Source organism: Lycorma delicatula, chromosome 13 (assembly GCF_047948215.1).
Source record: "Lycorma delicatula isolate Av1 chromosome 13, ASM4794821v1, whole genome shotgun sequence".
NCBI classification, from domain to species: Eukaryota; Metazoa; Arthropoda; class Insecta; order Hemiptera; family Fulgoridae; genus Lycorma; species Lycorma delicatula.
In genome coordinates, this window is record NC_134467.1 from 379,564 (window position 1) to 406,546 (window position 26,983).

The 26,983-nt window shown below is 33.0% G+C and overlaps 1 protein-coding gene across 1 annotated transcript in view; it reads right to left on the reverse strand.

Annotated features, from left to right (window-relative positions):
* LOC142333993 (uncharacterized) overlaps window positions 1-26,983 on the reverse strand; it is a 142,121-nt gene that overhangs the window by 81,175 nt on the left and 33,963 nt on the right. Inside the window, exons 5-6 of the mRNA XM_075381659.1 lie at window positions 16,598-16,882; window positions 6,281-6,574 (exon numbers count right to left, since the gene is read on the reverse strand). Of these exons, the coding sequence (XP_075237774.1) occupies window positions 6,281-6,574; window positions 16,598-16,882 (579 nt within the window). The remainder of the gene's footprint in view (window positions 1-6,280; window positions 6,575-16,597; window positions 16,883-26,983) is intronic.

Here is a 26,983-nt window from a genome sequence, read left to right on the forward strand (position 1 = left end):
TAACACTAAAATAATAAAACTAAATAAGGCTTTAAAACTAATACAAATTATATAATAAAAAATTTAAAACTAAGTTAAAAAAGTGAAATAAAACTCAAAACTAATATCACAAATGGAGTCTTTAAAATATAAAAGCTAAAATAATAGAAAAGGAAGCTATATAAAATTTAACTAATTCCGATAGGAGTGCAAAATACTCCCTACTCGAATAATAAAATTAAAGACATAGAACCAAAAAAATCAAAATTGAAAGCAAGGGAAAAAAATATCCAAAACTCTTCCAGCGTAAAAAATATATATGATAATATTAAATTTTTTGCAGTAACCTAGTACTACGCAAAAACAGAAACATCTGGTCCAAAATTTCATTATCATTGTACAAGATACCACGAATGTTTCTTGGTAGATTAAATTTACGACGCAATGCCGCATAACGTATGCAGTCTATGAGTATGTGGTGCACAGTCATGCGGCAGTTGCATCATGTGCATAGGAGTGCGTGTCCTCCTGACATTAGGTACTCGTGTGTGACCCTCGTATGTCCTTTTTCTTTTTCCTGTTTAGCCTCCGGCAACTACCGTTTAGATAATTCTTCAGAGGATGATATGTATGAGTGTAAATGAAGTGCAGTCTTGTACATTCTCAGTTCGACCATTCCTGAGATGTGTGGTTAATTGAAACCCAACCACCAAAGAACACCGGTATCCACGATCTAGTATTCAAATTCACGTAAAAATATCTGCCTTTACTAGGACTTGAACGCTAGAACTCTCGACTTCCAAATCAGCTGATTTGGGAAGACGCATTAACCATTAGACCAACCCGGTGGGTTAACCCTATGTCCTATCCGCAATCAGCAGAGGACTACTTCTTCATGTCGAGTTTTTCTGCATGAGGAGTCCCATGCCAACACAGAATCTCTAATCTGCTGGAGTCTATTATTGACAGTAGTCGTCCAGTCACCTTGCCACCTTGCTCTTAGTGATTGTTTTACATGATTAATAAAATCAGAGGTTGTAACTCGGGTGGTGAAAGGAGACTGAATACATGCTTCTTTGGCAGCATAATCTGCTTGTTCATTACCTGGAATCCCTATGTGGCTAGGGACCCGGCAAAAACTTACTTCTGTGTTGCGATTATTCAACTCGGCGATTGCGTTGTAAATTTCAATGAAGATAGGATGTTTGGAATAAAAGTTTTCTAACACCTGGAGAACACTACACGAGTCACTGCAAATAAAAATGTTTTTATATTTAGGGCTAATAATATTTAGAGCCTTATTTATAGCGAGCAGTTCGGCGGTGAATACACTCATAATACCTGGTAGGCCAAATATATAAGTTCTTTCATTGACAACAAAAGCACAACCAATGGTATCATTTTGTTTCGATCCACCAGTGTATATCACCACGTCTGGGTTCGTCTTGGAGAGAACACACTGAAACATTTGCCGGAAGACAATAAGTAATGTTGATTGTATATTGTGTCATAAGGTCAAAAGTAAAATTTACAAGGTTTATTCTCCGCAGAGGATATGATGAAAGAATGACGAAGTGTCAATATGCTGCAGCAGACATCGGGTACGGACACCTAAGGTGCAGTACAGCGTGGGCAGTCCTCATACTTTCCTAAATTAGGATTTCTAAGAACTGAGTCAAAAGCCGGGTGGGTGATTTGGCTGTCCTTTGAGATGAGCAAAATAAGATAACAAAAGCTGGTCTTGTCTATCCCAAATTGATGGTTACCACAGTCCACAAGTAAGCTTGTGACAGGGCTTGATCTAAACGCACCTGTGGCAAGCTGAAGAAAAGCATGATGTACACCATCCAACATTTTAAGCACAGTTTGATGAGCTGAAGAGTAAGCGACACAACAATAATCTAAATGGGAATGGGCAAGGGAATAGTAAAAATGTAACATACATGACCGATCGGCTCCCCAATTTGTGTTACTAAGGACTTGCATCATATCTAAAAGTTTGGAACATTTTGTCCTTAATTCCTTTACATGTTTGACCCAAGTAAGACGGCTATCAAAACGCAATTCTCCAAGATGACACTATCCGAGAGTGAATCATCTACACAAACACGTTAATGTTCGGTGATTTAAGAATCCCCGGATAAAAGTAAGCATATTCCCCATCCCTCGAGGGTGTTATGAATACCATGTTGCCAGGCCGCATCGTACGCCTTTTTTATATCAAATAAGATAGCAATGTGGTGCTGTCGGTTTAGGAAGGCGTTTTGAATGGCTATTTCCATTGACACTAAATGGTCAATGGAAGATCGTCCTTGTTGGAAACCACACTGGTCCGAAGATAGAAAGTCATGTTTCTCCAAGTATATGTAAGCCTGCGGTTTACCATTCTCTCCATTATTTTATATAAAACGCTTGCTAAAGAAATAGGGCGGTAGGTTGAGGGGTCGGTTTTGTCTTTACCAGGCTTCAGTACTGGTATAATAAATGCTTCTGACCAGCCGGGTGGAATGACTTGTTCAGAGAATAAACCATTGTAAATATTCAAAAGATGTTTTAGTGCTCAGTTAGGAAGGTGTGAAAGCATACCAAGACGAACGTTGTCCAGTCCAGGGGAAGTGTCATGTAAGTTCTTAAGTGCGTGTAACAATTCCTTAAATACGAATGGAGTGTTTAATTCACCAACCTAATTACCAGTGTTTAACAATAATATTTCCATCTGTACTTTGTACCTTTGAAAATCGTTATTATATGATGAAGTGAGAGACACCGAGCGGAAAGATTTTGCTAAAGTATTTGCTACAGCCGATAGAAGATGATGAAAGGAGTTCTCCTTCATCAATAAGACCGAGAATAGATTGTCTCAGTGATCCGAAAATTGCATGGATTTTTTCCACACAGTAGACGTGGGAGTAGTGCGTGAGAAAGTGTTCACATATTTCGTCCATGAACTCCTCTTGTGTTTGAGAAGACTCAACGGCATACCGCTCTAGCCCTGCGATATAAATTTAGATGTTCAGTTGTAGGTCTATTATTAAATTTGTGTAGTCCCCGTTGCAGTTTCCTAATAGCACATTTGCAATCGTCATTCCACCATGGAACGGAAGGACATTTAGGATTACCCGATGGTTGTCGGATATATCTGCTGGCAGTCTCAACTATCATGGATGTAAAAGAGGAACATTGCTCAAGGATATTCGCACCATCGTCATACTGTGATTGGAAGGCTTTATGATATCCATTCCAGTCCGCCCTTTCAACAATCCTCCATGGCCTTCTCTTAACCTCATGGTCCACACTGAAACCAATAATAGTTGGTTTGTGATCACTGCAATGAAAGTCATCCCAAACAGACCAATTAAGATGAGGGAGTAAATTCAGCGAGCATATGGAGAGATCGATGTTAGACATAGTACCAGATGATAAAGACATGAATGTGTGAGATCCATTATTCAGCAAACAAAGGTCTAAGTCTTGTCTCACATTGTGTATTATATTTCCTCGAGTGGAGCAAAAGGTCGAGTCCCAGGAAACATGGTGGGCATTGAAGTCTCCTACTATTAACGAAGGGGATGGTATTTGTGTGAGGAGATCTGAGATATCCAGAGTACTGAACTCTGTGTTTGGTGAGAGATACAGATTGCAGATATGCATTTTGAAGGGGATAGAGATCTTTACTGCAACAGCAGGAACGAGAATGGTCAGCTGAATCCTTGTAGCTGATACCTCATTCTTCATGAAAATAGCCACTCCACCACTCTCTTTGCTGTCTACTAGACAGTCGTATCTTTCACAGAAGTATCTGAGTGCTATTGGGTCATGTTGTAGAAGATGATTTTCTTGGATCATGAACGTGTGCCAGTACTCCAATATCTTCAATGCGGGATCAAAGACCTCTAACATCCCACTGAATAATGTTCATAAGAGTAAAAAACATAAAAAGAATATACTTAGGAAACTATATAAAATTTAATTGTATGTGATTTGATTTTTCTTTTTTGTATTCTTTATTTTAGAGAACTCTGACGCCCTTGGGTCGGGAGGTTCTTCAACCATAACCTCCAGTATATGGGGTGATGGTGGAGGAGACTTATTAGAATGGGATGCCGCAATTTACATCTCAGAGGATGTGGTTATGTGGTTCCCTTTATGGGGAGCTTATTAGGTGGTTTACTGCCAGCTGAGATAGTCTCTGCCCGTACCGGTAGGACTTTGGGAACAGGAACTTTCATATGGATCACACTGTTGGATTCATTAACTGTAACGGAAGACTTTTTATTCATCGTTTTCAGCTCTGAAATAGTGGCTGTCAGTGAAGCATCTTGATCAGAAAGCATCTGAACAAGTTTTTTAAGTTCACTGCAGGATCCGCACTGCTGATTATTAACATCTGTAGGAGTTTGTTTTGACGTAACAGTGGCAAAAGGTACATCTGGTTTAACCCGGTTCTGTGAGTTGGTTATCTTTCTATTTTCCCTGCGTGCCGGGAAAGATAGCTTCTGCTCAGTACAGATTTTCAGAATTGCCTTTTCTTCTTTAAAAGTTGGGCAATCTCAGGAACGGGCTGTTATGTGGACCACTGCAGTTCACACATTTTTCACTTTCTTCGCAGTTAGTGTCGTGACCTTTGTTAGCACATTGAGCACAGCAATATGTATTCTCTATTCTCAAGCAACGTGTTGTAGTGTGACCATACCTTGGCATCTGAAACATCGTCATGGGTTGGGTATGAATGGTCGTACCCAAACCGAGAGGTAACCCACTTTAATCTTCTCTGGTGGAACAGGAAGACTGAATGTCAGTATAAGAGACGGTGTCGGTTCTTCTGTTCCGTTCTGCCGTTTCATTATATGTTTCACTTCTATAATATCTTGAGTATGAAGTTCATCAGCAATTTCACTTAAATCCATTTCCAGAAGGTCACGGCAAAAAATTACTCTTCAGCTGGTATTTAGGGTCTTGTGGCATGTCGTACTTACGCTTATGCTGCCCATATTGGTGAGATGTAACAGGGAGCGACTCTGCCCATCATTAAATGTTTCCACCAGAATTGTTCCATCATGTAATTTCCTAATGTTCTTTGGAGAACTAATACAACCGGTGACACATTTGTTAATAAGGAAAGGTGAGACCATTTGAAGGGAGCCACCTTCCTGATTATTTCAAATAACCACAAAGCGAACATTCTTACACTTGACATTACCTTCGTCTTCCGTAGTAACAATATCCTTGTCAGACAAAGCTGACCGAGGCCTTTTCACTAAACTAAAATTGGTGGTGTTTCAGATGGACCACCAACCATCATAGAATTTACTGATGGAACTGAAATTTTGGTTCCACGAGTACCGGCGATATAATAGACCACTCCAGCAGAGTGCACGCGTATTGGAGCTAGAGCTAAATACAACTGGGTTTGCTCTGGTGCCCAAAGGGCATTGTTCGAGACTCACTATGTAGAGCCATTCACCCATTGGCACGATAGTGCTATGAGATACTACTGATGCAGTATAAGCCACTAGTTTATTTAGAGCATTTTTTGGGGCGGGGTTCTATTTTGCAAATATTCTTATTTTTTAATTGTTAACAAATGTGCCTAAGAAATATAAGACCTTAATTAGACGAAATCTCAAGATGATAACCTTGTTGTACAGCCTCAACCTCTTGACCTTTTAAGTTGAAAATTTAATGGCATCAATAATGCCCCATATTTAGAAGTAATCTAAACAAATTTGGTCAAAATCGATCCAGTAGTTATGGAGAAATAAGGAGTGTGAACTAAACACACATGTACATAAAAACATCTGGAAAATTTACATCTAATTTTTTGGGTTCCTTAATTGTCAAAATGTCAAGATCCGGTGAAAATTGCATATGCCCAAACTGAAATGATTATAACGCTTCCCCTTTTAAAGCTATAGCACTAGACAGTAAAATAGAAATACATGTTATATTTTCTTTGCACACAATAAGAAATTCTCAAAGCAATTAATAGTTTTCTTCTGTTAATTTAAATAGCACTTATATGGGTTTATAGTCCCTATCCATGAAAAGTGCCAGCTGCATGTAATGAAACTGTATTCAGCATTTAACATGTTGATTCATGGGAACTAGTTTATTAAATAAAATAAGGCTTCATCCAGCTGCACATAATTCTTATTTCACAGCCTCAAATTTTCATGATGCCACTCCCTGAGGTGTTCTGGAACCAAACATGGTCTTACATTCTAAATAATACTCAATAAAGATGGTTGTTATTACATTGCAATTTATTACATAATTTTCTACAATATTTATAATGTGTTACCTCAATAATATCAGGACTCATATTATTTTTATCGGCACATGATGATGATGACTGAGGTGAAGCCAATGAATTATTGATACTGCTACTAACAGTCTGATTTGATACATCAGATGGAGTAACAGGATCTGGTGAATCACATATAGCAGAATCATCCGATTCAAACATACTATTATCCTTTGTACTATGAACATTTACTATTTTTAATGACAAAGGTGGTGGTGTACCTGCATCATCTATATCTTCTTCATTTTCATCTTCTTCGTCTTCATCATCATCATCATCATCAGCTTCGACCTAAAAAATAAATCTTAATGTGTAAAAATTAAGTTTTTTAAAAAAATAATAAATTAGAAATTTCTAGCAATTTACTCATAACTGGTTTCCTATAAGCCTGAATATCAGCATTCCAAGAGTTATTACATTCAAGTGATCTTGAATTCTATTAGCGATACATAGATTCCATGTAAAATTAATTTCTTGCCGAACTCAATTCAGCACCTGACACCACTTGTGCAACTTCAGTGATGACTTGATTTTTTACTTCATCAAAATTTGAAACTATAGAAAGCACACATGATCTTTTATGGAAACCCTCAAAAAAAAATTCTAAGAGGGTCAAATCTGACCAAATTACTAGGGTGACTCAGCTGATCCATCCACCAGGAAACAATAACCGAAGACTTCTGTGCAATAGTCTGTGGTGCTTTCAATCTAGCCAGAAGTAAAAGCATCCTTCTTGTCTATCGGCAACTAATTGTATAATGAGAAAAGCTTTTACTAGATCCAGGAGAATGACATACAATTAGGTATTTTTCAATGAAAAATATTAGGCTATACATTTTAACTTTGTTAAGGCCACTAAATATTTATCGTTTGGCTATCAAAAATTTTTCCAAGGGATTCATGTAAATTTTAGTTGTCTAAAATTGGAAATACTGCTAACTGTTGTGGAAATTCAACTAAACAGTGATATGAAATATTGACAATAACCAAACATTACATTCTCCAAAAACACCTGTTTCTCTCGATCTGATTTAAATTTTTACACAGAACTGACAAGCTACCTTATCTGTAATAATAATTTCTTGTGAAATGGTATATCTGTGTTTTTTCAAGTTCAAACTATTACGTAGCCAAATTTCATTCATCGAATGCCTGTTTCACAAAAACTATGTGATGCTGAAAAATGAAGATTTTGTATAAAGCTCTATCTAAATTGTTTCACAGCAGAATCAAAAGCACCTTGTTTGTTATTAACAGGCGACCTGTTGATTTTCAAATCAAATGAAACAACCTGCCTCATTAAAATTCTGGTGCCAAGCATAAATCGTAGGTCAGGTGAAAAAATTCTAATCAATTGGGTATGAAAATTAATTGAAAACTCCAGTCATAGATTTTGTTTCACGAGACCAAACACTGAATATGGTCCATGCTAGTGAAAGAACTATGGCACTATATGAATCAAACCATGATATACATTGATACAAATTGACATCTCAACTGATTAAGTAAATATTCAACATAAATTTCTAAATGAATTTATTAATCGGTCAATCAATTTGTTCATTTTAACACAGCATTAGTTTAAAAACTAAAACACAAAATAATAGTAAATAAAAAATTATCACAAAAATGTTACAGAAAATAAAAAAATAAAAAATGATTAATTCATTGTTGTTGTTGTTTGTTAAAGCCAATATCTTTTAACACAAAAAAAGTCAAAAACCTTCATAAAAATTTTTACTTAAACTGTAGAACTAGTTGACAATTTTGATTATTAAACAACAGTCATTATTAGTAGATCTTAAAGAAAAACAACATAACACATAAACAAATAAAAAATAATTATGAAACATTATAAATGAATATTCCTAAAAGTATTTATAGAATAAAAGTAAAAAATACATACAACTGTCGCTTTAGGCAATCTCAACAAAAAACTTAAAACCACTTAACCACATTAAACTCAACTCAGATTGTTTACCATGATGTAATGCAAGCCATTATACAGAGTTGGGCAAGATAAAATGAAGATTACATGAACGTTAAACCGATCAGAAAGATATTCCATCCTCATATAAACAACATTTAAGGGAGAAAATAATAGTTTAATATTATGTTACAAATGTTATATAAAAAAATTTTTAGTAAATTTAAAATTCTAAAAAGATGTTAGATGTTGGTCCTCTAATTTATTTAACAATGAAATTTCTCTGTTATTATCAATAAAGTAACATTTTCAACTATCTAATTCCTGTTGATTAAATACATTTTTAAAAACACTGTTTCTAATAAATTAATCTTGCAATCAGTTTCCAGGTGATGTCAAGCTCACCGCCTATTTTTACCTTTCTTCTATATTTATAAGCCAAGTGTTTCTTTATCCTAATTAGCCCTCTTTTAGCTCATATTTAGTTTTTGATATCCTAAACTACAATTATTGTCCTCAAAAACCAATTTGTAGGTGCCTACTCTTTTTTTCTTTTATTTTCATGGTCAGAAACATGTTGTCATAGTGAATTATGAAATTACAATGTTTTACATAAAAGGGGGGATTTATTGTACTACTATGTTTACTATATTACATACCATTATAAATTGCAGTTAATGAGGATTGAAAACTAAATGATAATGAACATTAAAAATTGAAGCCATCATTTATAGTATGAAGGTACAAAATTGTGTCGCTAATGAGGTAATCAAATAATCTAGAAATAAAAATACACAAAAGTAAAATTTAACCTCAAATATAGTTTAAATTGTCAAATCATTTATTAATTCAGTTCAGCAGGCCACTTTAAGAGCAGAAAAAATATGAATTAATAACAACAGTTGGAGTCTCCATTTCCGGAAAAATCATTTAACACAGACTATTCATAAATTCTGATAAGGGCAAATAATGACAGAATGCATCCATGTGGTGCTACTGGATAGGTTAGACCTAGTTTCCAACTGAACCAATCATGGAGAATTTCAGACTAACTACCCAATCATAAGTTGGAATTTATTCCTACCTTTAAGGTTTATTAATCTCTGTAAAAATTTACAGCTTAATATAATGTCAACATTCTTTACAAAACTTCCAAGGAAAGCGAAAATACAGATATCTCCCAATCCTAACTTAGGAGAATTTCACTTGGATCATATAGGTATTTCCAAAAGAAATATTAAAATAATAAAAAGTAGAGTTTCATTCTGATCAATAACTTTCTAAAATTAAAACTAAATTTTCACCTTCTTTTTTTTTTTGTTCAGCAATTTGAATGGTTTGATGCAGCTCTCCATGATTACCTATCTAGTGCCAGTCGTTTCATTTCAGTATACCCTCTACATCCTACATCCCTAACAATTTGTTTTACATATTCCAAACGTGGCCTGCCTACACAATTTTTTCCTTCTACCTGTCCCTCCAATATTAAAGCGACTATTCCAGGATGCCTTAGTATGTGGCCTATAAGGCTGTCTCTTCTTTTAACTATATTTTTCCAAATGCTTCTTTCTACATCTATTTGCCAAAATACCTCTTCAGTTGCCACTTTATCCCTCCATCATTTTTTTAACATTCTACTATAGCACCATATTTCAAAAGCTTCTAATTTTTTCTTCTCAGGTACTCCAAACATCCAAGTTTCACTACCATACAAAGCTACGCTTCAAACATAAACTTTCAAAAATACATTCCTGATTTTTAATTTTTGATGTAAGCAAATTATATTTCTGACTGGAAGCTCGTTTTGTCTGTGCTATTTGGCACTTTATATCGCTTCTGCTTCGTCCATCTTTAGTAATTCTGCTTCCCAAATAACAAAATTCTTCTACCTCCATAGTCTTTTCTTCTAAAAGAAGAAAAAAAAGATCTTGAAATTAGTTATATATAATGAAGATAGAATTACCATAACAAAGAATGCAATAGAAAAGTTTCAAAAAGAAATAAAAATATCCAAAAAAAAGTGATTGGCAAGAACTGTCTATAGAAATAAACAGTGTTGCTTAAAACTTTTTGGTTTAGCAAAAGATACTGGAGAACTTCATAACAGCTTAACATCGGAAATGGTCGGAACCAAAAATCATAGATCTAAAAATACTTTCTGAGGTAACATGGGAAATAGGAAAAATCCCAGAAGACTGGAAAGTGGCTCTAATACATCCACTTTACGAGAAAAGTGATAAGCAAGATATTAATAACTACAGATGGATATCTCTCTTACCAGTTGCCTACAACGTATTTTCTACACTTTTACTGAACAAAGTGAAAGAAACTTTAGATAAGAAAATAGGTGAATTTCAGGGTAGATTCAGAAAGGGAGGATCCTGCCCAGAACAAATATTTCTCCTAAAATCAATAATACGGCACAGATTGTTGAACTCTTAAGACATAATCGTAGTATTTGTCAATTTTTAAAAAGTATTTGACTCAATTTTTAAGAAACTTTAGACAATATAATTTGAGAATTTGGTGATAAATCAAAATTAGCTAACCTAATACATGAAACTCTGAAAAACATGTCAAGGGTTAAATTCATGGGAGAAAATTCTAAGCCTTTGAAATAAAAACAGGCATTAGGCAAGGTGGTAGTTTATCATTACTTCTCTTTAATTATGAGTTGGAAAAAATAATAAGAATTTAAAATGAGAAACTAATAATGCAAAATTTTACCTATAAAATTGGCGAGGAAGAATAAATTAATGAAGTAAACTGCCTAACATTTACAGACAATTTTGTCATACTTTCCAAAAATTCTAACAGATGCATCAAAACAAATTAATCTTTTAGAAGAAAACAGTTAGTAAAATATGTTAAACTAAATTCATGACCAACATTAAGAGTGCACAAAACTTTTTGTTAATAAATATCAGTCACACAGAGGTTAACAAATTTAAACAACTAGGAGAAACAATCCAAGGATACGGATTACAGAAATCTGCCATCGATGATAGGATTCATAGAATACAAGGCGTTATGGTCTAAGAATATCTCTTACAAAAAATGCAAAAATAATACATTATAACATCATAATTAAAATAGAATATTTATATGCTTATGAATGCCACATAATTATAAATTGGAATTGTTAAGAGAGAAATTAATTATTTGGAAAATATTGGGTTTGGGTCCATTAAAAACCAATGAAGGCTAGAAAATGAGACATAATGATGAAAATATATGAATACATAGAAAAAAAACTTTAAAAACGATGAGAAATGAAGATTGATTTTCTTTGGGTACTTATATAGAATGAATGATCACAGGTTAATGCAACAGATCTTCAAGTACCTTTGGGAAAAGAAGTTAACCAGGTGGATCCGAGAACTTAAAAAAGATCTAGAAAGAAACAACATAAAAGAGGATGAAATAACAGGAAAAGATGTATTTTGTAGGAAAGTGTGAAAAATAGAAGATTCCAAGATAGGAAGGATAAGAGAAGTGAAATAAAGTGATTCGAAGAAAGAAAAAATGCATAGCAAAAAGATGAAAGGATACTGGAAGATAAGTAAACAACAAAGGAGAAGAAGGAAATGAAACTGTTATGTGGTCCTTAGGCAGCTGTAACTCAAAGAAGAAGAAGAATAAATGTAATGTCTCTGATCCTAGTTAATTTTTTATGAAATATGGGACTTGAGGACATTTACAAATAAAAAATAATTCAATCATTTTCACTTCTCTACTGAGCTTAATGATTGGGTAATTAGAAGAAAACAAAACTTTTCTTTCATTTTGAAATGTTTCTTCTCAAAATGACTGCAATACTAGTAGTATAAACACTTGGCCAAAAGTGTAAGAGTGAAAACAGAGCACATTAACAATTGGGAACATGCTGCTGAATATACAGAAACACTAAATATTTGCCAATTCTATTTCTACTGATATACTTTTAGTGTTGGGCTATTTTTATCAATATTACATTAATGATGAAGAAACTTAACTTCATTGTTGATCAATGACATCTAATACATTTAAAAATTTAAAAAAAAAAATTGTAATAAGATTTGTGAAAATTTTCTATTATGAATATTAAATTGCAATTCTTTCCCTTAAATTTTTCTCACGGAAGGGAGATATCTCTTTCAACGGTCACAATGTATCTTTATTTTTCTTGAGATACATTTTTATCTATTTAACTTGCATAAGATGCATATTTAGGTCACTGTGGGCAACTGAATTGGAGGTTTGAATGGTTTAGATACTTTTAAGTAGTTTTATCCTTTTTATTGGTATTGTCTAAAAAGACAGTTGTTTGTAATTTTTATTCTAATTGAAAATAAATGGTAAAAATAGCTATTTTATAATGGTAATTATTGTTCATTTGTCAATTAATACTTATTATTATTTTTTTTTTGATAATTTATCTTTTTCTACAGTGTCTTTTTATGTTACTTGTTAAACAATCAAATAATCTAGTTTTATATTTAAATATAATTTTAATAAAGTTTCTGAGCATAATGCTGTTTTGTAACTTTTTTATAATTTTTTATACAGTCAAATATATTAAAAAAGCAAACTTGAAAAGTGAAATGAGCATCCATATTGATGATAAATTAGGACAATTTCCTTAAAATAAAACAGTGCATATTTATACAAAAAAGAAAATAATCGACTTTTAAAAGAAAAATTATTTAACTATCAATAAAATTAATCAGGGAGAATAAGCAGACTTTTTGTTTATATATGTGTACATACTAAATCTGAATTATTAATGGAATTCAATTTTTCTTTTTTTTTAATAATTAATTTACACATAAGCTTGAAGCTTGTGCCGTGGAAATATGAAAGAGAAATTTTGTAGTGTATGAAAAATGATGTGCCTGATTTTTTCAGGATCTCTGGATGAAAGGCACTGTCATGTAGATCAGAAATTACTGTATAGAGCAGCGCAATTATTTAACGAGGTAATTATTTCACATTTCCACTCTATCACTTTAATTAATTCTGTAGTATTACCTTTCTTTGTTCCTTGAAACATAAAAGAATAACTGGTCAACTTCTTGTTAAAATATTTTCTACCATGACAACAAAATGCTGTTTTCAAACACTCTTATTTAATATTATTGTAGTAGTAATTAATTATATTTCAAAAAAAAAAATGTTTAACAGCAATGTTACATTAATGTTAAAAATCAATATTATCAAGGTCATACCGGATTAGGTCACACTAATACAGATTGTTAGTATTCAGCCTTGCCATGTAACAGGTTGATAGATTAAATCCCAAGCTGAACCAGTTACATTTCAACAATAATGGCCCCTTGTTACTGTTATTTATATTTTCCATTCTAATCAAAAATACCCATGGTTGGGTTTAAATTAATAAAGTCTTACTATTGCCCGACTGCTCATGGACATACCAATCCACAGTTGCATTCATTATATAAACAAGGGACATAGCTGCCTGCAAACCCTGAATCAATAAAGCTACATTAACCCAATGATGTCATATTTAAATGCCTACACAGCTGACTTAGAAATCCTATTTAAATCCCTTGGCAATATGTTGGGGAACGCAGTAATACATAAAAAATCATATAAAATCAACCGAATAAGGTTTTCACTGAAAATTTGATGCGTATTACTGAAAAAATAAACTCACCACCAATGATGTCTTAGTATTTTTGTTGAGTGTGGTACATCTCAAAACATTCTTCTATATGAAGAGCAGCACCACACTTTTTGCATTGCCATATAGTTTCACTTTTTTCCTCCTAGCGTATCAGACAATACACAGTTTTGTCACTTTCTTTTTTTCTGTAGAGGGAATACGAACTGGAATGTGGGCCCACATTTTTCCCTGCAGTCTCATCTTTCAACTGTTTCCTAACGGGATTGTTCAGTTGCTTCGTAGCCTATGCATTAGTTTTGTCACAAATTTTATTAAACAAAAGTTCCCTATATTCTGAAAAAATTTGAAGTCCTGAAGGTGGATCTGACTCACTCTTATTCAATATATCTTCACAAATGTCACTATAGTCAGTAAAAGAATGTATAGTGCTGTTACTGAGTTTTTGTCCAATTCCAATCACTTTGTTTTTTCTGCATCACAGTAAGTACATGCTTTGAAGGGCCTGGTGCATCATCATTATTACCATCACTAATTTCATCACTAGAACTATCACGACAACTTTCTTCAGACTTTGTTCACTGTAAGAAAAATCACTACATTCATTATCACTGTTTAGAACAATTTCTAAACACTTTGTCAATTCTTCCTTATCACCACAAAACCTTTTCTCCGCCATGATGACTATTGAGGTCATCAAAAAAATACAAACAAAGAGATTATTTTATTTCAATAAGAAGCAATAAGTGAGGCTAGAAAGGGGGATTTACGAAAATCACATGTTAGCACTTCACTTCAGAATACATTACAATGCTATCTACGAGCTACAAACTAAAATATACGTATGTATATGGGAGCATTGTAGTACTGCGACCTGAGGTTGTCATATGACTTATGTGCCAAAAAATCGCCTGACAATTTTTGGGTGTCATATGATTCGAATGGGTTAAAGATCTGGAAACTGCAGGAATTCCATACCAATCGATCAAATATCTCACTCAATCAGATTCAAACAATTTGATCTCCTGACCCCATAGGGGAAGACACCCTCCATGTGGCAGTTTCGGTCACCATGCCACCCCCTTCATATCTAGCCCTTATGGGCTTTACCAGAGGTCACTTCAGAACCTCAGCAAAAGGCACCTCTCAGCCTTGTTCTTGCCTTAGTTATGATGCCACCAATGCAAATACCACATGTGATATTCCCATCAGTGTACTGCAAGGAAATAACTTTAAAACCAAACACATCTATGTCGAGTTTTTAACAAGACTGAGTGACATGAAGAAACTGAAATTAAAAACGCAACTACCTAGCCGATAGGTTAGAAGTTGAGTTTAAGCATGCAACCATAACATAACACAAAACAAGACATAAAGATAAAACTAAATAAACAAAACATTACAAAAACATCAAACCTTATAACACAAGTACAATAAAACCAAAACACAGGAAAAATAAACCCTAAATTCTTTCTGCAATTTGTTTTTTTTCCAGGTATCCGATGAAATTTTCAAGAATTACTCATTCAGCCTGATTTTTCCAATTTGCACAGAGATCTATCTAATGTCAATCGATAATGTCGAGCCAACAAATAGTCTCCGTGTGCATAAGTTTGTATTTTGCACATTCGTAAATTACATGGTATACATAATCCAGTTGTCTACAAGTTGGACACACCTGAATTCACTAGGCCTAATCGCTAGAGTCTGTTTCTGAAGGCACCATGACCAGAAAGAAATTGCATTACATACTTGTTAAGGTGAACCCAAGGAGTGCCCTGCAAACCAGCATCTGGGAAGAGATCATGTGTATAATGCCCACCCTCTACCTCATCCCATCTGGCCTGCCGTAAAGCACTGCTATGTCATTCCATCTCGTAAATTTTTTCTGAAGTCAATTCACCTGACTTCTAAACAATTTGATCTCCTGATCCCCTAGGGCAAGACACCCACCAACCACCCTCTCTGTACCTAGCCCTGATGGACTTTACCAGGAGTCATCTTGTAAACCTTGGCATACGACATCTCTCAGTTCTCTCAGCCCAGGATGCCACCAATGTGAATGCCACAAGCGACAATCCCATCGATGTAACATATCTCTAATCTCACAAACGCATGTGATAATTCTCACATTAACTCCAACTGAGCGAAGAAGGAGCTCAGCCATTAGTCCATCAAAGCCAGGCGCCTTACCTCTACCAAAACTACAGATAGCCTGATGCAACTCGGCCATAGCAATTTCCACAGAAAATGGATCCTTGCAAAACAGGGCAACTTCATGCTGTATCCGAAGTTGGCATGCAGTCTCTCCAGCTTTGTTATCACCAGGGAGAAGATCGTCGAGTAGTCTGCATAAAATTCTGGAGATATCTGAAACCACGCCCTGCCAGGTCGAGAGAGCAGCAGAAGAACGTCCTTTCTACGTTTATGTCCTAGAACCCTATACATGACTCCCCAGTGATCCTTGTTTCCCTGGTTGTCCACAAAAGAATATCAAGAGTCCCTTTTGGCTGTCCAGACTTTATGAAAACAGCTGGACAATTTGATCTATCAGTTTATAAAAGATTGCACATAAAGTGTCACTCATGAGGATGAAGTAAATCATTTAAAACCTATTTCATGAGAATTAATAAAGCCAATCTATAATTACATACACATAAATTAAATGAACATACCATCCTTCTACTAGTCAGATAAAAAATAATCATTTGATAAATGCATAACCATCAACAAAATATAATTTTTTTTATTAAAAAAAACTTACCAATTCAATAACTAAAGGACTTTGATTACTTTCTTCGTTACGATTATTTAATGGTGAATTAACATTATTAGGTTTATTAAGTTCACTAGCATTACATGAAGCAGTTTCTTGAGCCATATCAGGTTTTTTACTTTTACAATTATTCTCTGATTTTTCAGCTTTCTTGTCATTTTTAACATCTGTATTATCTACTGTATTGTTTAATACAATTGTATGTTCACAACCATCTTTATCAGAAGTTTGATAATGAGTTTTACAATCTTTATTCATTTTAACATCTTTATCCTGTAAAGCAACAAAGAAAAATATTACACTATATACAAAGAAATGCAAAATAAAAATAACGTTAATTTCTATAAAGGTCTTGTTGGGTATAAAAACCATGTGCAGCAAAAATAGGAAAAATTCCAAAACATAAGATGTATGGCAACATTTTTCCCCAATTACCTTTCAATACCTTCATTATTTTATGTTTCAGTTTTCATAAAAAGGTGGTAGTTAATATTACACCAATAACTGTGCTAGTGTAATGTATTATTGTTGACTGTTCTGTGCTGGGGGTGGACTAATTTATCCCAATTTCATGTGCACAATGCTGATCATTTTATTTACTTCTGCGGGTTTAATAAATAAATTCTCATTCGTTTTTCTCTATTTCATTTTTAATTCTGTTAACAATAAGTAGTATGTGTTTGTAAAACTGCAGTGGAGTTTTGTAGTTTCAAAACTATAAATTCATATGGACATTTCAAATAACATGCTACATGAAAGAGCAGTTTGCCAATATATTTTAAATATTTAGTGTAATTTGAGATGGCTTCTGTTTATTCTACAAATATAGTGAAATGAAAGTCCAGTTCTCATGACAAATTATAAAGCGCATTTGTGATTCTTGGTTTCAAATGTTCTCTACAATTTACACATATACAATCTGTTCAACCCAGAAGTATATGAACAATATTGAAATTGTATGGACATTTACGTTGTTGAAATTACTTTTTTGCCTATAATTATAAGCATACATGAAAAATATGGTATTTGCAGTACAAATAATTCCAACATCTCGACAGTTATGCAAATTACAGCAACTTCCAAATATAAAAAAAATTATTATTTTGAGGGATACTACATTTTTTATTTTTACTTCTGGGCATTCACATTTGTGTTGAGTAAAGATTAGCAGTTGTTCATTAGTCTGTATTCTGACAATATCAATGAACAAGTCTGGACAGAAAAAAAATGATTATCATGTTACAAAGACACTGGATCCTATCGTTCTCTGTACTCAGCCTAAAGGGCATACAGTCTCCTACAACTTTTCTTATTTTTCTGTCACCAGTCAAAATATTTTGATTCTGTAATTTTACATGAAGATAGGGACTTTTTTTAAATCTTTTAATATAAGATTTTTCAATATTTATTTTACATAATGATATTTTAAAGAAGTAACTTTTTTTTTTGTTTTTTGTGAAGCAGTTGAAAAATATTTTGGTTCTAATGACCTGTCCTAAAATAGATAAGTTAAAATTTTTATTTCTGCCTGATAAATAAAACCTTAACCCATTAACTGCTGGACGTAAACATACTCAATTTGTTTTCTAAATAAACCCTTTATTTTATCCATTATTAAGCATATAAAGTTTGAAATATTTCCAAACCAACAAAAAAATCTATTTTCGCTCATGAATAAAATGGCTTGTTTACATACATCTGGCAAAAAGCATACAAAAAATGGAATTTTCTTTAGAATATAATAAGAAGACATATTTACAATTTATATTAAAATGTATTTAAACTGAAAGAAATACAGTTAGTAATACACTATTTTAATTTTTTTTTGTTTTATAAAAAATTATTTATTTTCTTTGCAGCGAATGAAATTCTGGAAAACATTTTGAATGTAAAAGCACTTTACAAAAAAAAAATTGTATGGTTTTCCTTAGCTTACATCTTCGTCTAACTTTTTTCACATGCTTTAAAATAACATGCCCTATTTGATCATAATGAACATTTACTGGGAAACTGTTTTTTGATGGATGGAGAGGAGAATTTTTTTCCTTCACTCTTTATCGGTGATAATACAAGAGAAAACCCAAAATCAATTTGACTGATTTTACTATTACTTGCTAGTCGGTATATTTTTCTTGATTTGCTATTATAGAATAGACAGAATTTATAAACAATGACCACCATCATTTTTTTCATACACTTGAATTCTATAATTTCCAATACCATTTTCACGGGAATCAATGCCACCCATACTTTCAGTATATTTTGCTGAGCAATAATGATGTCTTTTCTTTCTTTTTGTTTGTATATTTTTGTATTTGATAATGGATATACGCCATTGCGGTTACTGGGAACTGTCACCACTGCACTATCATATCATCTAGCAACTGCAAAATTTGTTTTTTCATCAAATGTACTTTTATTCATTTTCTGCAATTCTTAAGAACTGCTTAAAGGGGGAAACGTGCCAGTCACAAGCCAGTTTCTTTTAGGTTTACAGTTTTTTGGTTTCTCCCTGTAACTGGATTTTTGAACATCAATGTCTTTTTCAGTATGCAAGTGAATCTCAAATGTACCTGTTGAAGAGGTTTCAGTTAACAGATTTTCATCAATATCTTCTTTGTCAGTAAGTTCATCAATTTTAAATGGAATATAAGTTGCATCGATGGCAGTTGCTTGTGAAATATTATCTTCATCTTCTAAAATGCAATCCAATTCTTCAAGTGAAAATGGTTTTTCAAAATTCAACATTTTAAGAAATTTTTACCTTCAGTAAAACAAAATTAATACTTTTAAATATATCGCAAGAGTAACAGAAAGTAAACACTACTTCACTAACACATGAAATTGACTGAACACGTAATCGTAGAAACAGAACATTTTATAAAATAACAATTTCTTTAAAAATAGTAAAATCAAAACAAAATGAAATGACTAAAGAAAATGCTATGTCAATGTGATAAAATGATAGAAAAAAGCAAAAATAGAAATAGCACTATGCCGGACTGCAAAGTTACTATGTATTTATGATGGAAGAATAACATGTTGCACGCCTAGTGTGTGATAAAATACTAACTATTATTTTAAATATTATATTAACTCCTGACAATCAACTGTTCTGAACATAATAATTTTAAATTTTATTTTCATTTTAATTCCTATTTATAAAAATGTATATGCACAACTATAAAATTCATAATTAATCAATAATCCCTGATGATGTAGGAATAATCTGAAAGCGCTTGGATAATTAATAATCACAATTGTTGGTAACTGGATACTCTATTTTTATATATGCTTATGTAGTTGATACCTATCCTTCAAAGCAGATCATTACAGAAGAAATACATTGCAAGCAAACGAAAGAGAAACCCAAAACAATCTGGATTGATAAAATGGCAGGGGAAGCAACTATGATAAGAATTAAGAAATGGAAAATAGTACATCTGAACATGGATACATTGGCTTTAAACATCGGCTGAAATCAACAAAGATCCATGCTTGGTTGTAATTTATAATACCAGCAAAGAAGAGGTAATCACTGGATTTCAAAAAACCAAGCAAGTCATCCTTCACCCAGCTATAAAATAAACTTTTCTAATCGCACAAAGTTCTGCATTGGAGACATAGAAGGTTTAACCAAAGGTGCAATTAGTTCATTAAAGCGCTTCTTAGTAATATCTCAGAATTAAAACATTACGATTAAAATAATTAAATAAACAACAACCTAGATATTATCCACATATGAACGTACAACAAAGAGGATCTAAAAATCAATTCCAGAACCAGGATTATGTTTTACAAAGCAGGATATGTTAAGGTATTTTTAAAAATATTTATTTTTTTACGTATGTACTTCATAAATGTCCAAATATCATTAATCAAATAACACAGAAAGTAACTATTAAATTAACCTGTATAAGTAAAAAAGGATTGGTTAGGACAATATATTTGCCCTAACCAAAAAATCTGTACCCTTTTTTTAATATCCCTTGATGACATAATACTAAGCCCATTTATTACAGCCCGTCATGACACTGATATTAAAGGGACATCAAATTGATCTTTTTCCTCTAGTTCCAGCTAAATTTTTAGGCAGATAGCTCCCACTTTCATTAAGACTGTTAGTAACTTTAATATTTTTTCAGCATCCTTTTTTGTTCTTTCTAGCCCTGCTTTAATCAATTCTCCTCTTATGAGATGATACATTAGCTTTAGTATTCCTAATCATCCTCAATATCTTCTGTTCTCATTGAACCCCATCAGTTGTTCATTTTCCAATTTATTTGTTTAATCTTCTCTAATCTCTGCCTTGCTCAATTTGCAGGCATTTCAAATTCCTCCAGTCTTTCTTTTTCTTAATGTTCAAGATCCTTCACATCCATACAGAGGTATACTTTAATCATTGGTTCTTCAAGCTCAATTCCATCTTACTTCCAAATAACAGTTTCTTTCTGTTAAATACTTTCTCAGCCAGTACTATTTTTTTTTTTTATTTTGTTGCCTCCTATTAACACGATGCATGATTACCTGTGTAGTCTTACTTGTTCAATTCTACATTCTTTTGTGAAGACATTCATCGGCTTATAAACAAATATTTTTATTTTAAATTTAAAATGTCTATAATCTATAAATGTTTATGTGTATTAAATGTCTATAATCTATAACTGAAGGATATAATTTTTTTTGACTGTAAAAATAAAGAACATAAAAATCTAATGGCTAAATATAAAAATAACAATTCTGAACTTAAATCATTAAGTCACAATATTCACTTTATCCAAGAAGGTGACAAATGAAGTCAATGTTATTAAAAAATTTACATGCTGTGATGCATAAGCATCAAAGGTACAGATGGAACTAATCAGTTCCTTTCCTGAAAGTAATAATGTTCATTATGCATACACTGTGGTAAAAATGTCCAACTTATGGCTGAATACAACCTGTATTTTAGTGGATTATACACGTTGATATGTAACAGTAGATTTGCCTCGGTGAAGAAAGTAACAGGAAATCACATAACTCTTCACTTTTTGTACCGCGTCTGGCAAATGATACTTATTGTTCCTGAGACAATTATTTTATTTTTTATAAGGAAAAGAGATTAAGTTATTCTGAACTAGCCAGTCAGGGCACACTTCATTCACCCTTCACATCTACCCAGGGGCTCTGCCCCCTGGATCCCCATTGTATTTGTTATCCTTGTGGTTGTGAGAATAATACTGATAATTAACAATTAAAGCCTGAAAAGCTCTTTTTCCTTCAACGTCTCTCTTGTTCCTGATGTAGAAACTGATACAGTCCTGCTGTAGAGGATGCTACAGCTGAAGTCTGGACTTTCTCAGCCAGCAGCTAACTGAGAATTGCACATCAGCTGTTTCAGAGGACCGCGATACTCTCATTCTTTAGCAGACTTTGAAAAAACAAAGGTTACTTTTCTTTCTTGAAGGCACATTTTTTAACATTTTGTCAATCCTATATCAACAGTCAAAATAAACAATAAAAAGCAATAAAATTTGGCTAAATGTGATTATTTTAAGCAAATTTACAATAAAAATAATAGTAAACTAGTAAAAAATTTTAAGATATTCATTTAAAAAAAAAAGTCATAAAATATCTTTAATATTGCATGATGTGCAGGTGTTCCGTGTAATTCTGCCTGCTTGCATAATATTCACTGTGAAAACATCATGTTCAAACTCGCATATGATACATTTGAACATCCTGCTCTCAGCAGTATAAAAGAGGTGTTAAGGATAGCAGTAGGTCAGTTTAGTTTTGAATGCTAAGCATGTGTCTGGTGCTTTTATTTAAGTTTTAAAAAGGAAAGCTTCATTGAAAATAATAACTGAGGTTTCACTTTTTTCAGTTTTGAGATCAAATGGTGTAATTGTTTTTTTTTTCAATTAGATTCTTAAACAAAATGGATAAATTTGTGAAAAAAAAGTACAATAACAGTTATTTAAATTACGGTTTTATCTCATTGTGTGGAAAGCCACTGTGCATGTTTGCTCTCAATTCTGAACACGTTTTATTTCATGTAGTAAACAAAGATATATCACATTATACATCTCAAATTAATACAACCAACTGCTTCATGGCAATTGGCATGAACAGCTGAAACTCACTACAGTAATTTAAATACTTGAATGTAAATGGATGGCATTAAGACACCATAAAACTAAAGATAGCAACATTTCATTATCCCCTAGGAACCAGAAAAAAACCTCTCCAATGAAAGCATGAAGCCATCAAAATTAATTCAACACTTGAAAACTAAACATCCGAAGGATCATAAAAGCAAATCCTTGGAATTATCAAAAAGAAAATTTCATACTTTGAGATTCAACAAGTTTCTATTTTTAAATCAAACTATACTGATAAAAGTACACTTGGAGAATCTCATCTTGTAGCATTAAGAGTAGCTAAGATGTCCAAACCCCAAACAATTGCAGAAAACCTCATACTGCCTGTTGCAATTGATATGGCCAGTATTTTAATAGGCGAGGCCAGGTATTTAAATAGGTATTTTAATAGGCAAGAAGTAAAAAAGTTGAAAAAAGTTCTGCTTTCTAATGACACAATGTCAAGGTAAACTGATGACACGGATATGTCAAATTGCAAATATGTGATGCAATTTCTTTCTGGCCATGGTGCTTTTGGAGAAACTGCAGAAATTTGGCCTGGTAGATTCTGGGATGTGTCCTCAGTGTGGACGATTGGATGACACTAGCATGTTTTTATGAGTGCTTTAAGTATGAATTAATGCTAATGGAGATCATCTGTAGGCTTGATCTTATCGAGTTGGTGTTGGATTTCTGTGTACACGGGAGGAGCCAGGCTAAATGGGCAATAGTGGAAGGTTTTATAGTGTACTTGGCAAAGGAAAGGATTGCTGAGGTGATCTAGAGCCCTGCTTCGATTTCTCTTGTATTCTGTTTTTGTTGATGTTTTGTTTTATAAATTATGTTTTTATCCTTTGTTTTGTTTCAATGTTACTGTGTTGTTATTGTTTCGTGTTGCGTGTTCAACTCACGTTTACCTTCCATGGATAGGTAGTTCAGTTCCCTTTTTCATTAAGTCCTTTCAGTCTTACTTACGACTCGATAAGATGTCTTATGTTTTTAGTTCATTAATTAGCAGTACACCGATGGGAATGTCACTCGTGGCATTCGCATCGGTGGCATCCAGGCCGACGAGGACTGGAATATGTCAAAAGCACAGGTTTCAAAGATGACCTCCAGTAAAGCCCATAAGGACTAGGAATGGAGGGATGGTGGTGTCTTCCCCTTCGAGCGTCAGGATGGATACTGATCTTTTATCTCCTCAGGTAGGTGTAAATCATTTTAGTTCTTTCACTCAATGACTGCGGATTCAGTTTTGATTAAGACTAACTGAGATATGTTTGTTTCTATGTGCCCACCTTTGTTAGAAGTACACCGATGAGAATGTCGCTTGTGACATTCACATCAGCGGCATCCTGGCTTAGGCGAGACTGCAATAAGTCTACTGCTGAGGTTTTTGAAGATGACCTCTGGTAAAGCCCATCAGGCCTAGGTATGGAGGGCAATCAGAAATGTCACATAATAGTGGGTGTCTTCCCCTTCAGGATCAGGATGGATATTGAAGTTCGAGATCAGAAAATTCAACAAGCGAGTTCAAGTGATTTTTTTTTAGCATTCAATTTGATGAATCAACAGATGTGGAAAATTTCTTATCAATCAGCTAAAATAAGCTAATCAATTAAAGAAAATATGTTGTTTTGCAACCCAATTCCTGGTCATGCAACAAGACAATATTTTTTTATGAAGCTACCAAAAACTATAACATAGATAGAACAAAATTTATCGCAGTACATAGGCAATAACAGGAAAGACAAGTGAATTTCTGAAAAAATCAAAAGATTGTTTTATACCAAGGGTGGAAGTGAATATGGAAATTTAGTCACAGAAGCATTGAAAATATTAATCCCTTTTGCTATGTCTTACCTCTGTGAAACGGGTTTTTCGTCTATGGTCTAGAGGAATCGACTTTCAGCACTTGAAAACAATTTCCTTTTGTATATTTCTAACATAAATTCACATACAGAGAAACTTTTAAATGGAAAAAAACCAGATCCATCTCATTAATTTATTTTCTTTATATATGTACACATAAATGTAAATAAAAAGGTTATAATAAATGATTTTTTTCTCATAGAATGATTTCATTATTGTTGTGTAATAAAGTTATAGGCTAATTTTGTGACCCCCAGGTTGAGAAACGGTGGACTAAGGTATAAATCTGAAAAGTTTTATTAAAATATATCCAATAATGACCCTAGTTATCATTTTACTCTACATATAGATCACTCTTTTAATTCTAAAAAACTCATAATAAAAAAAGTTAACAACAAAAAGAAATAATATAATACACAGAAAGGCAAACAGAAAAGAAATGCAATATAACAAGCCAGAGAATTTGTTAACAAACACATACGCTTAAAAGTCAGCTGTCAAATAAATTTTTTTACTTTACTTGTGTCCTAACTGTCTTATTAGTTTTCCATGAATACTTTACACGCTTTAATTTTTATATTAAATGTTAATATCTTTAACTGCAGCATTTTTTACTCAATCTGTTCTTATATTTTCAATTACGCTTCTTAAAAACTTCACCTCATGCTGCTTGAACTTTATCTACGGTTCTTGTATTTATGAGAGATTACTGCGATTCACTATTGCGATTAATATCTGTTAACATTTTACTAGCACTTCCTTTAACCCAAACTTAACTTCTAACAAATTAATAAAATCCTCCTGACATCTTCACTCTACTACCGATTTCCTGATTTATCTACCCATCCTTACATATTTAGCACCCTAAACAACTAATACTTTTAACAATGCCTAGTGTTTCTCCTTGTATTTACAGATCTCCTTTTTCCATTTTAATCATTCCATGTCGCTAACAACATTTAACTTATCTATACTTATTTATATCCATCGCATTTGTATTTCTTTTACCTAAGCAGTAATGTCATTCAAGACAATAAGCTATTTTTCTCCCAAAATAAATGTCCTCAATGAATAACCATAATGCTGTTTCTTTGGCTTTTATTTCTTCACTTCCTTATGGATCTAATTCAAGACAGCGACAAGATTATATTATAAAGTAAAAATTTCCTCGTAAAAGAGAAAAATAAATTTAATAAAATTTTAATTATCAACAGAGTTAAAAACATAATAACCTGATACTTTTCAAAAAAAGTGTTATAGTAATGATACCAAAGAAATCAGGGGCAGATAAATGTGAAGAATACAGAACAATTAGTTTAACTAGTCATGCATCAAAAATCTTAACTAGAATTCTATACAGAAGAATTGAGAGGAGAGTGGAGGAAGTGTTAGGAGAAGACCAATTTGGTTTCAGGAAAAGTATAGGGACAAGAGAAGCAATTTTAGGCCTCAGATTAATAGTAGAAGGAAGATTAAAGAAAAACAAACCAACATACTTGGCATTTATAGACCTAGAAAAGGCATTCGATAACGTAGACTGGAATAAAATGTTCAGCATTTTAAAAAAATTAGGGTTCAAATACAGAGATAGAAGAACAATTGCTAACATGTACAGGAACCAAACAGCAACAGTAGCAATTGAAGAACATAAGAAAGAAGCCATAATAAGAAAGGGAGTCCGACAAGGATGTTCTCTATCTCCGTTACTTTTTAATCTTTACATGGAACTAGCAGTTAATGATGTTAAAGAACAATTTAGATTCGGAGTAACAGTACAAGGTGAAAAGATAAAGATGCTACGATTTGCTGATGATATAGTAATTCTAGCCAAGAATAAAAAGGATTTAGAAGAAACAATGAACGGCATAGATGAAGTCCTACGCAAGAACTATCGCATGAAAATAAACAAGAACAAAACAAAAGTAATGAAATGTAGTAGAAATAACAAAGATGAACCACTGAATGTGAAAATAGGAGGAGAAAAGATTATGGAGGTAGAAGAATTTTGTTATTTGGGAAGTAGAATTACTAAAGATGGACGAAGCAGGAGCGATATAAAATGCCGAATAGCACAAGCTAAACGAGCCTTCAGTAAGAAATATAAGTTGTTTACATCAAAAATTAATTTAAATGTCAGGAAAAGATTTTTGAAAGTGTATGTTTGGAGTGTCGCTTTATATGGAAGTGAAACTTGGACAATCGGAGTATCTGAGAAGAAAAGGTTAGAAGCTTTTGAAATGTGGTGCTATAGGAGAATGTTAAAAATCAGATGGGTGGATAAAGTGACAAATGAGGAGGTATTGCGGCAAATAGATGAAGAAAGAAGCATTTGGAAAAATATAGTTAAAAGAAGAGACAGACTTATAGGCCACATATTAAG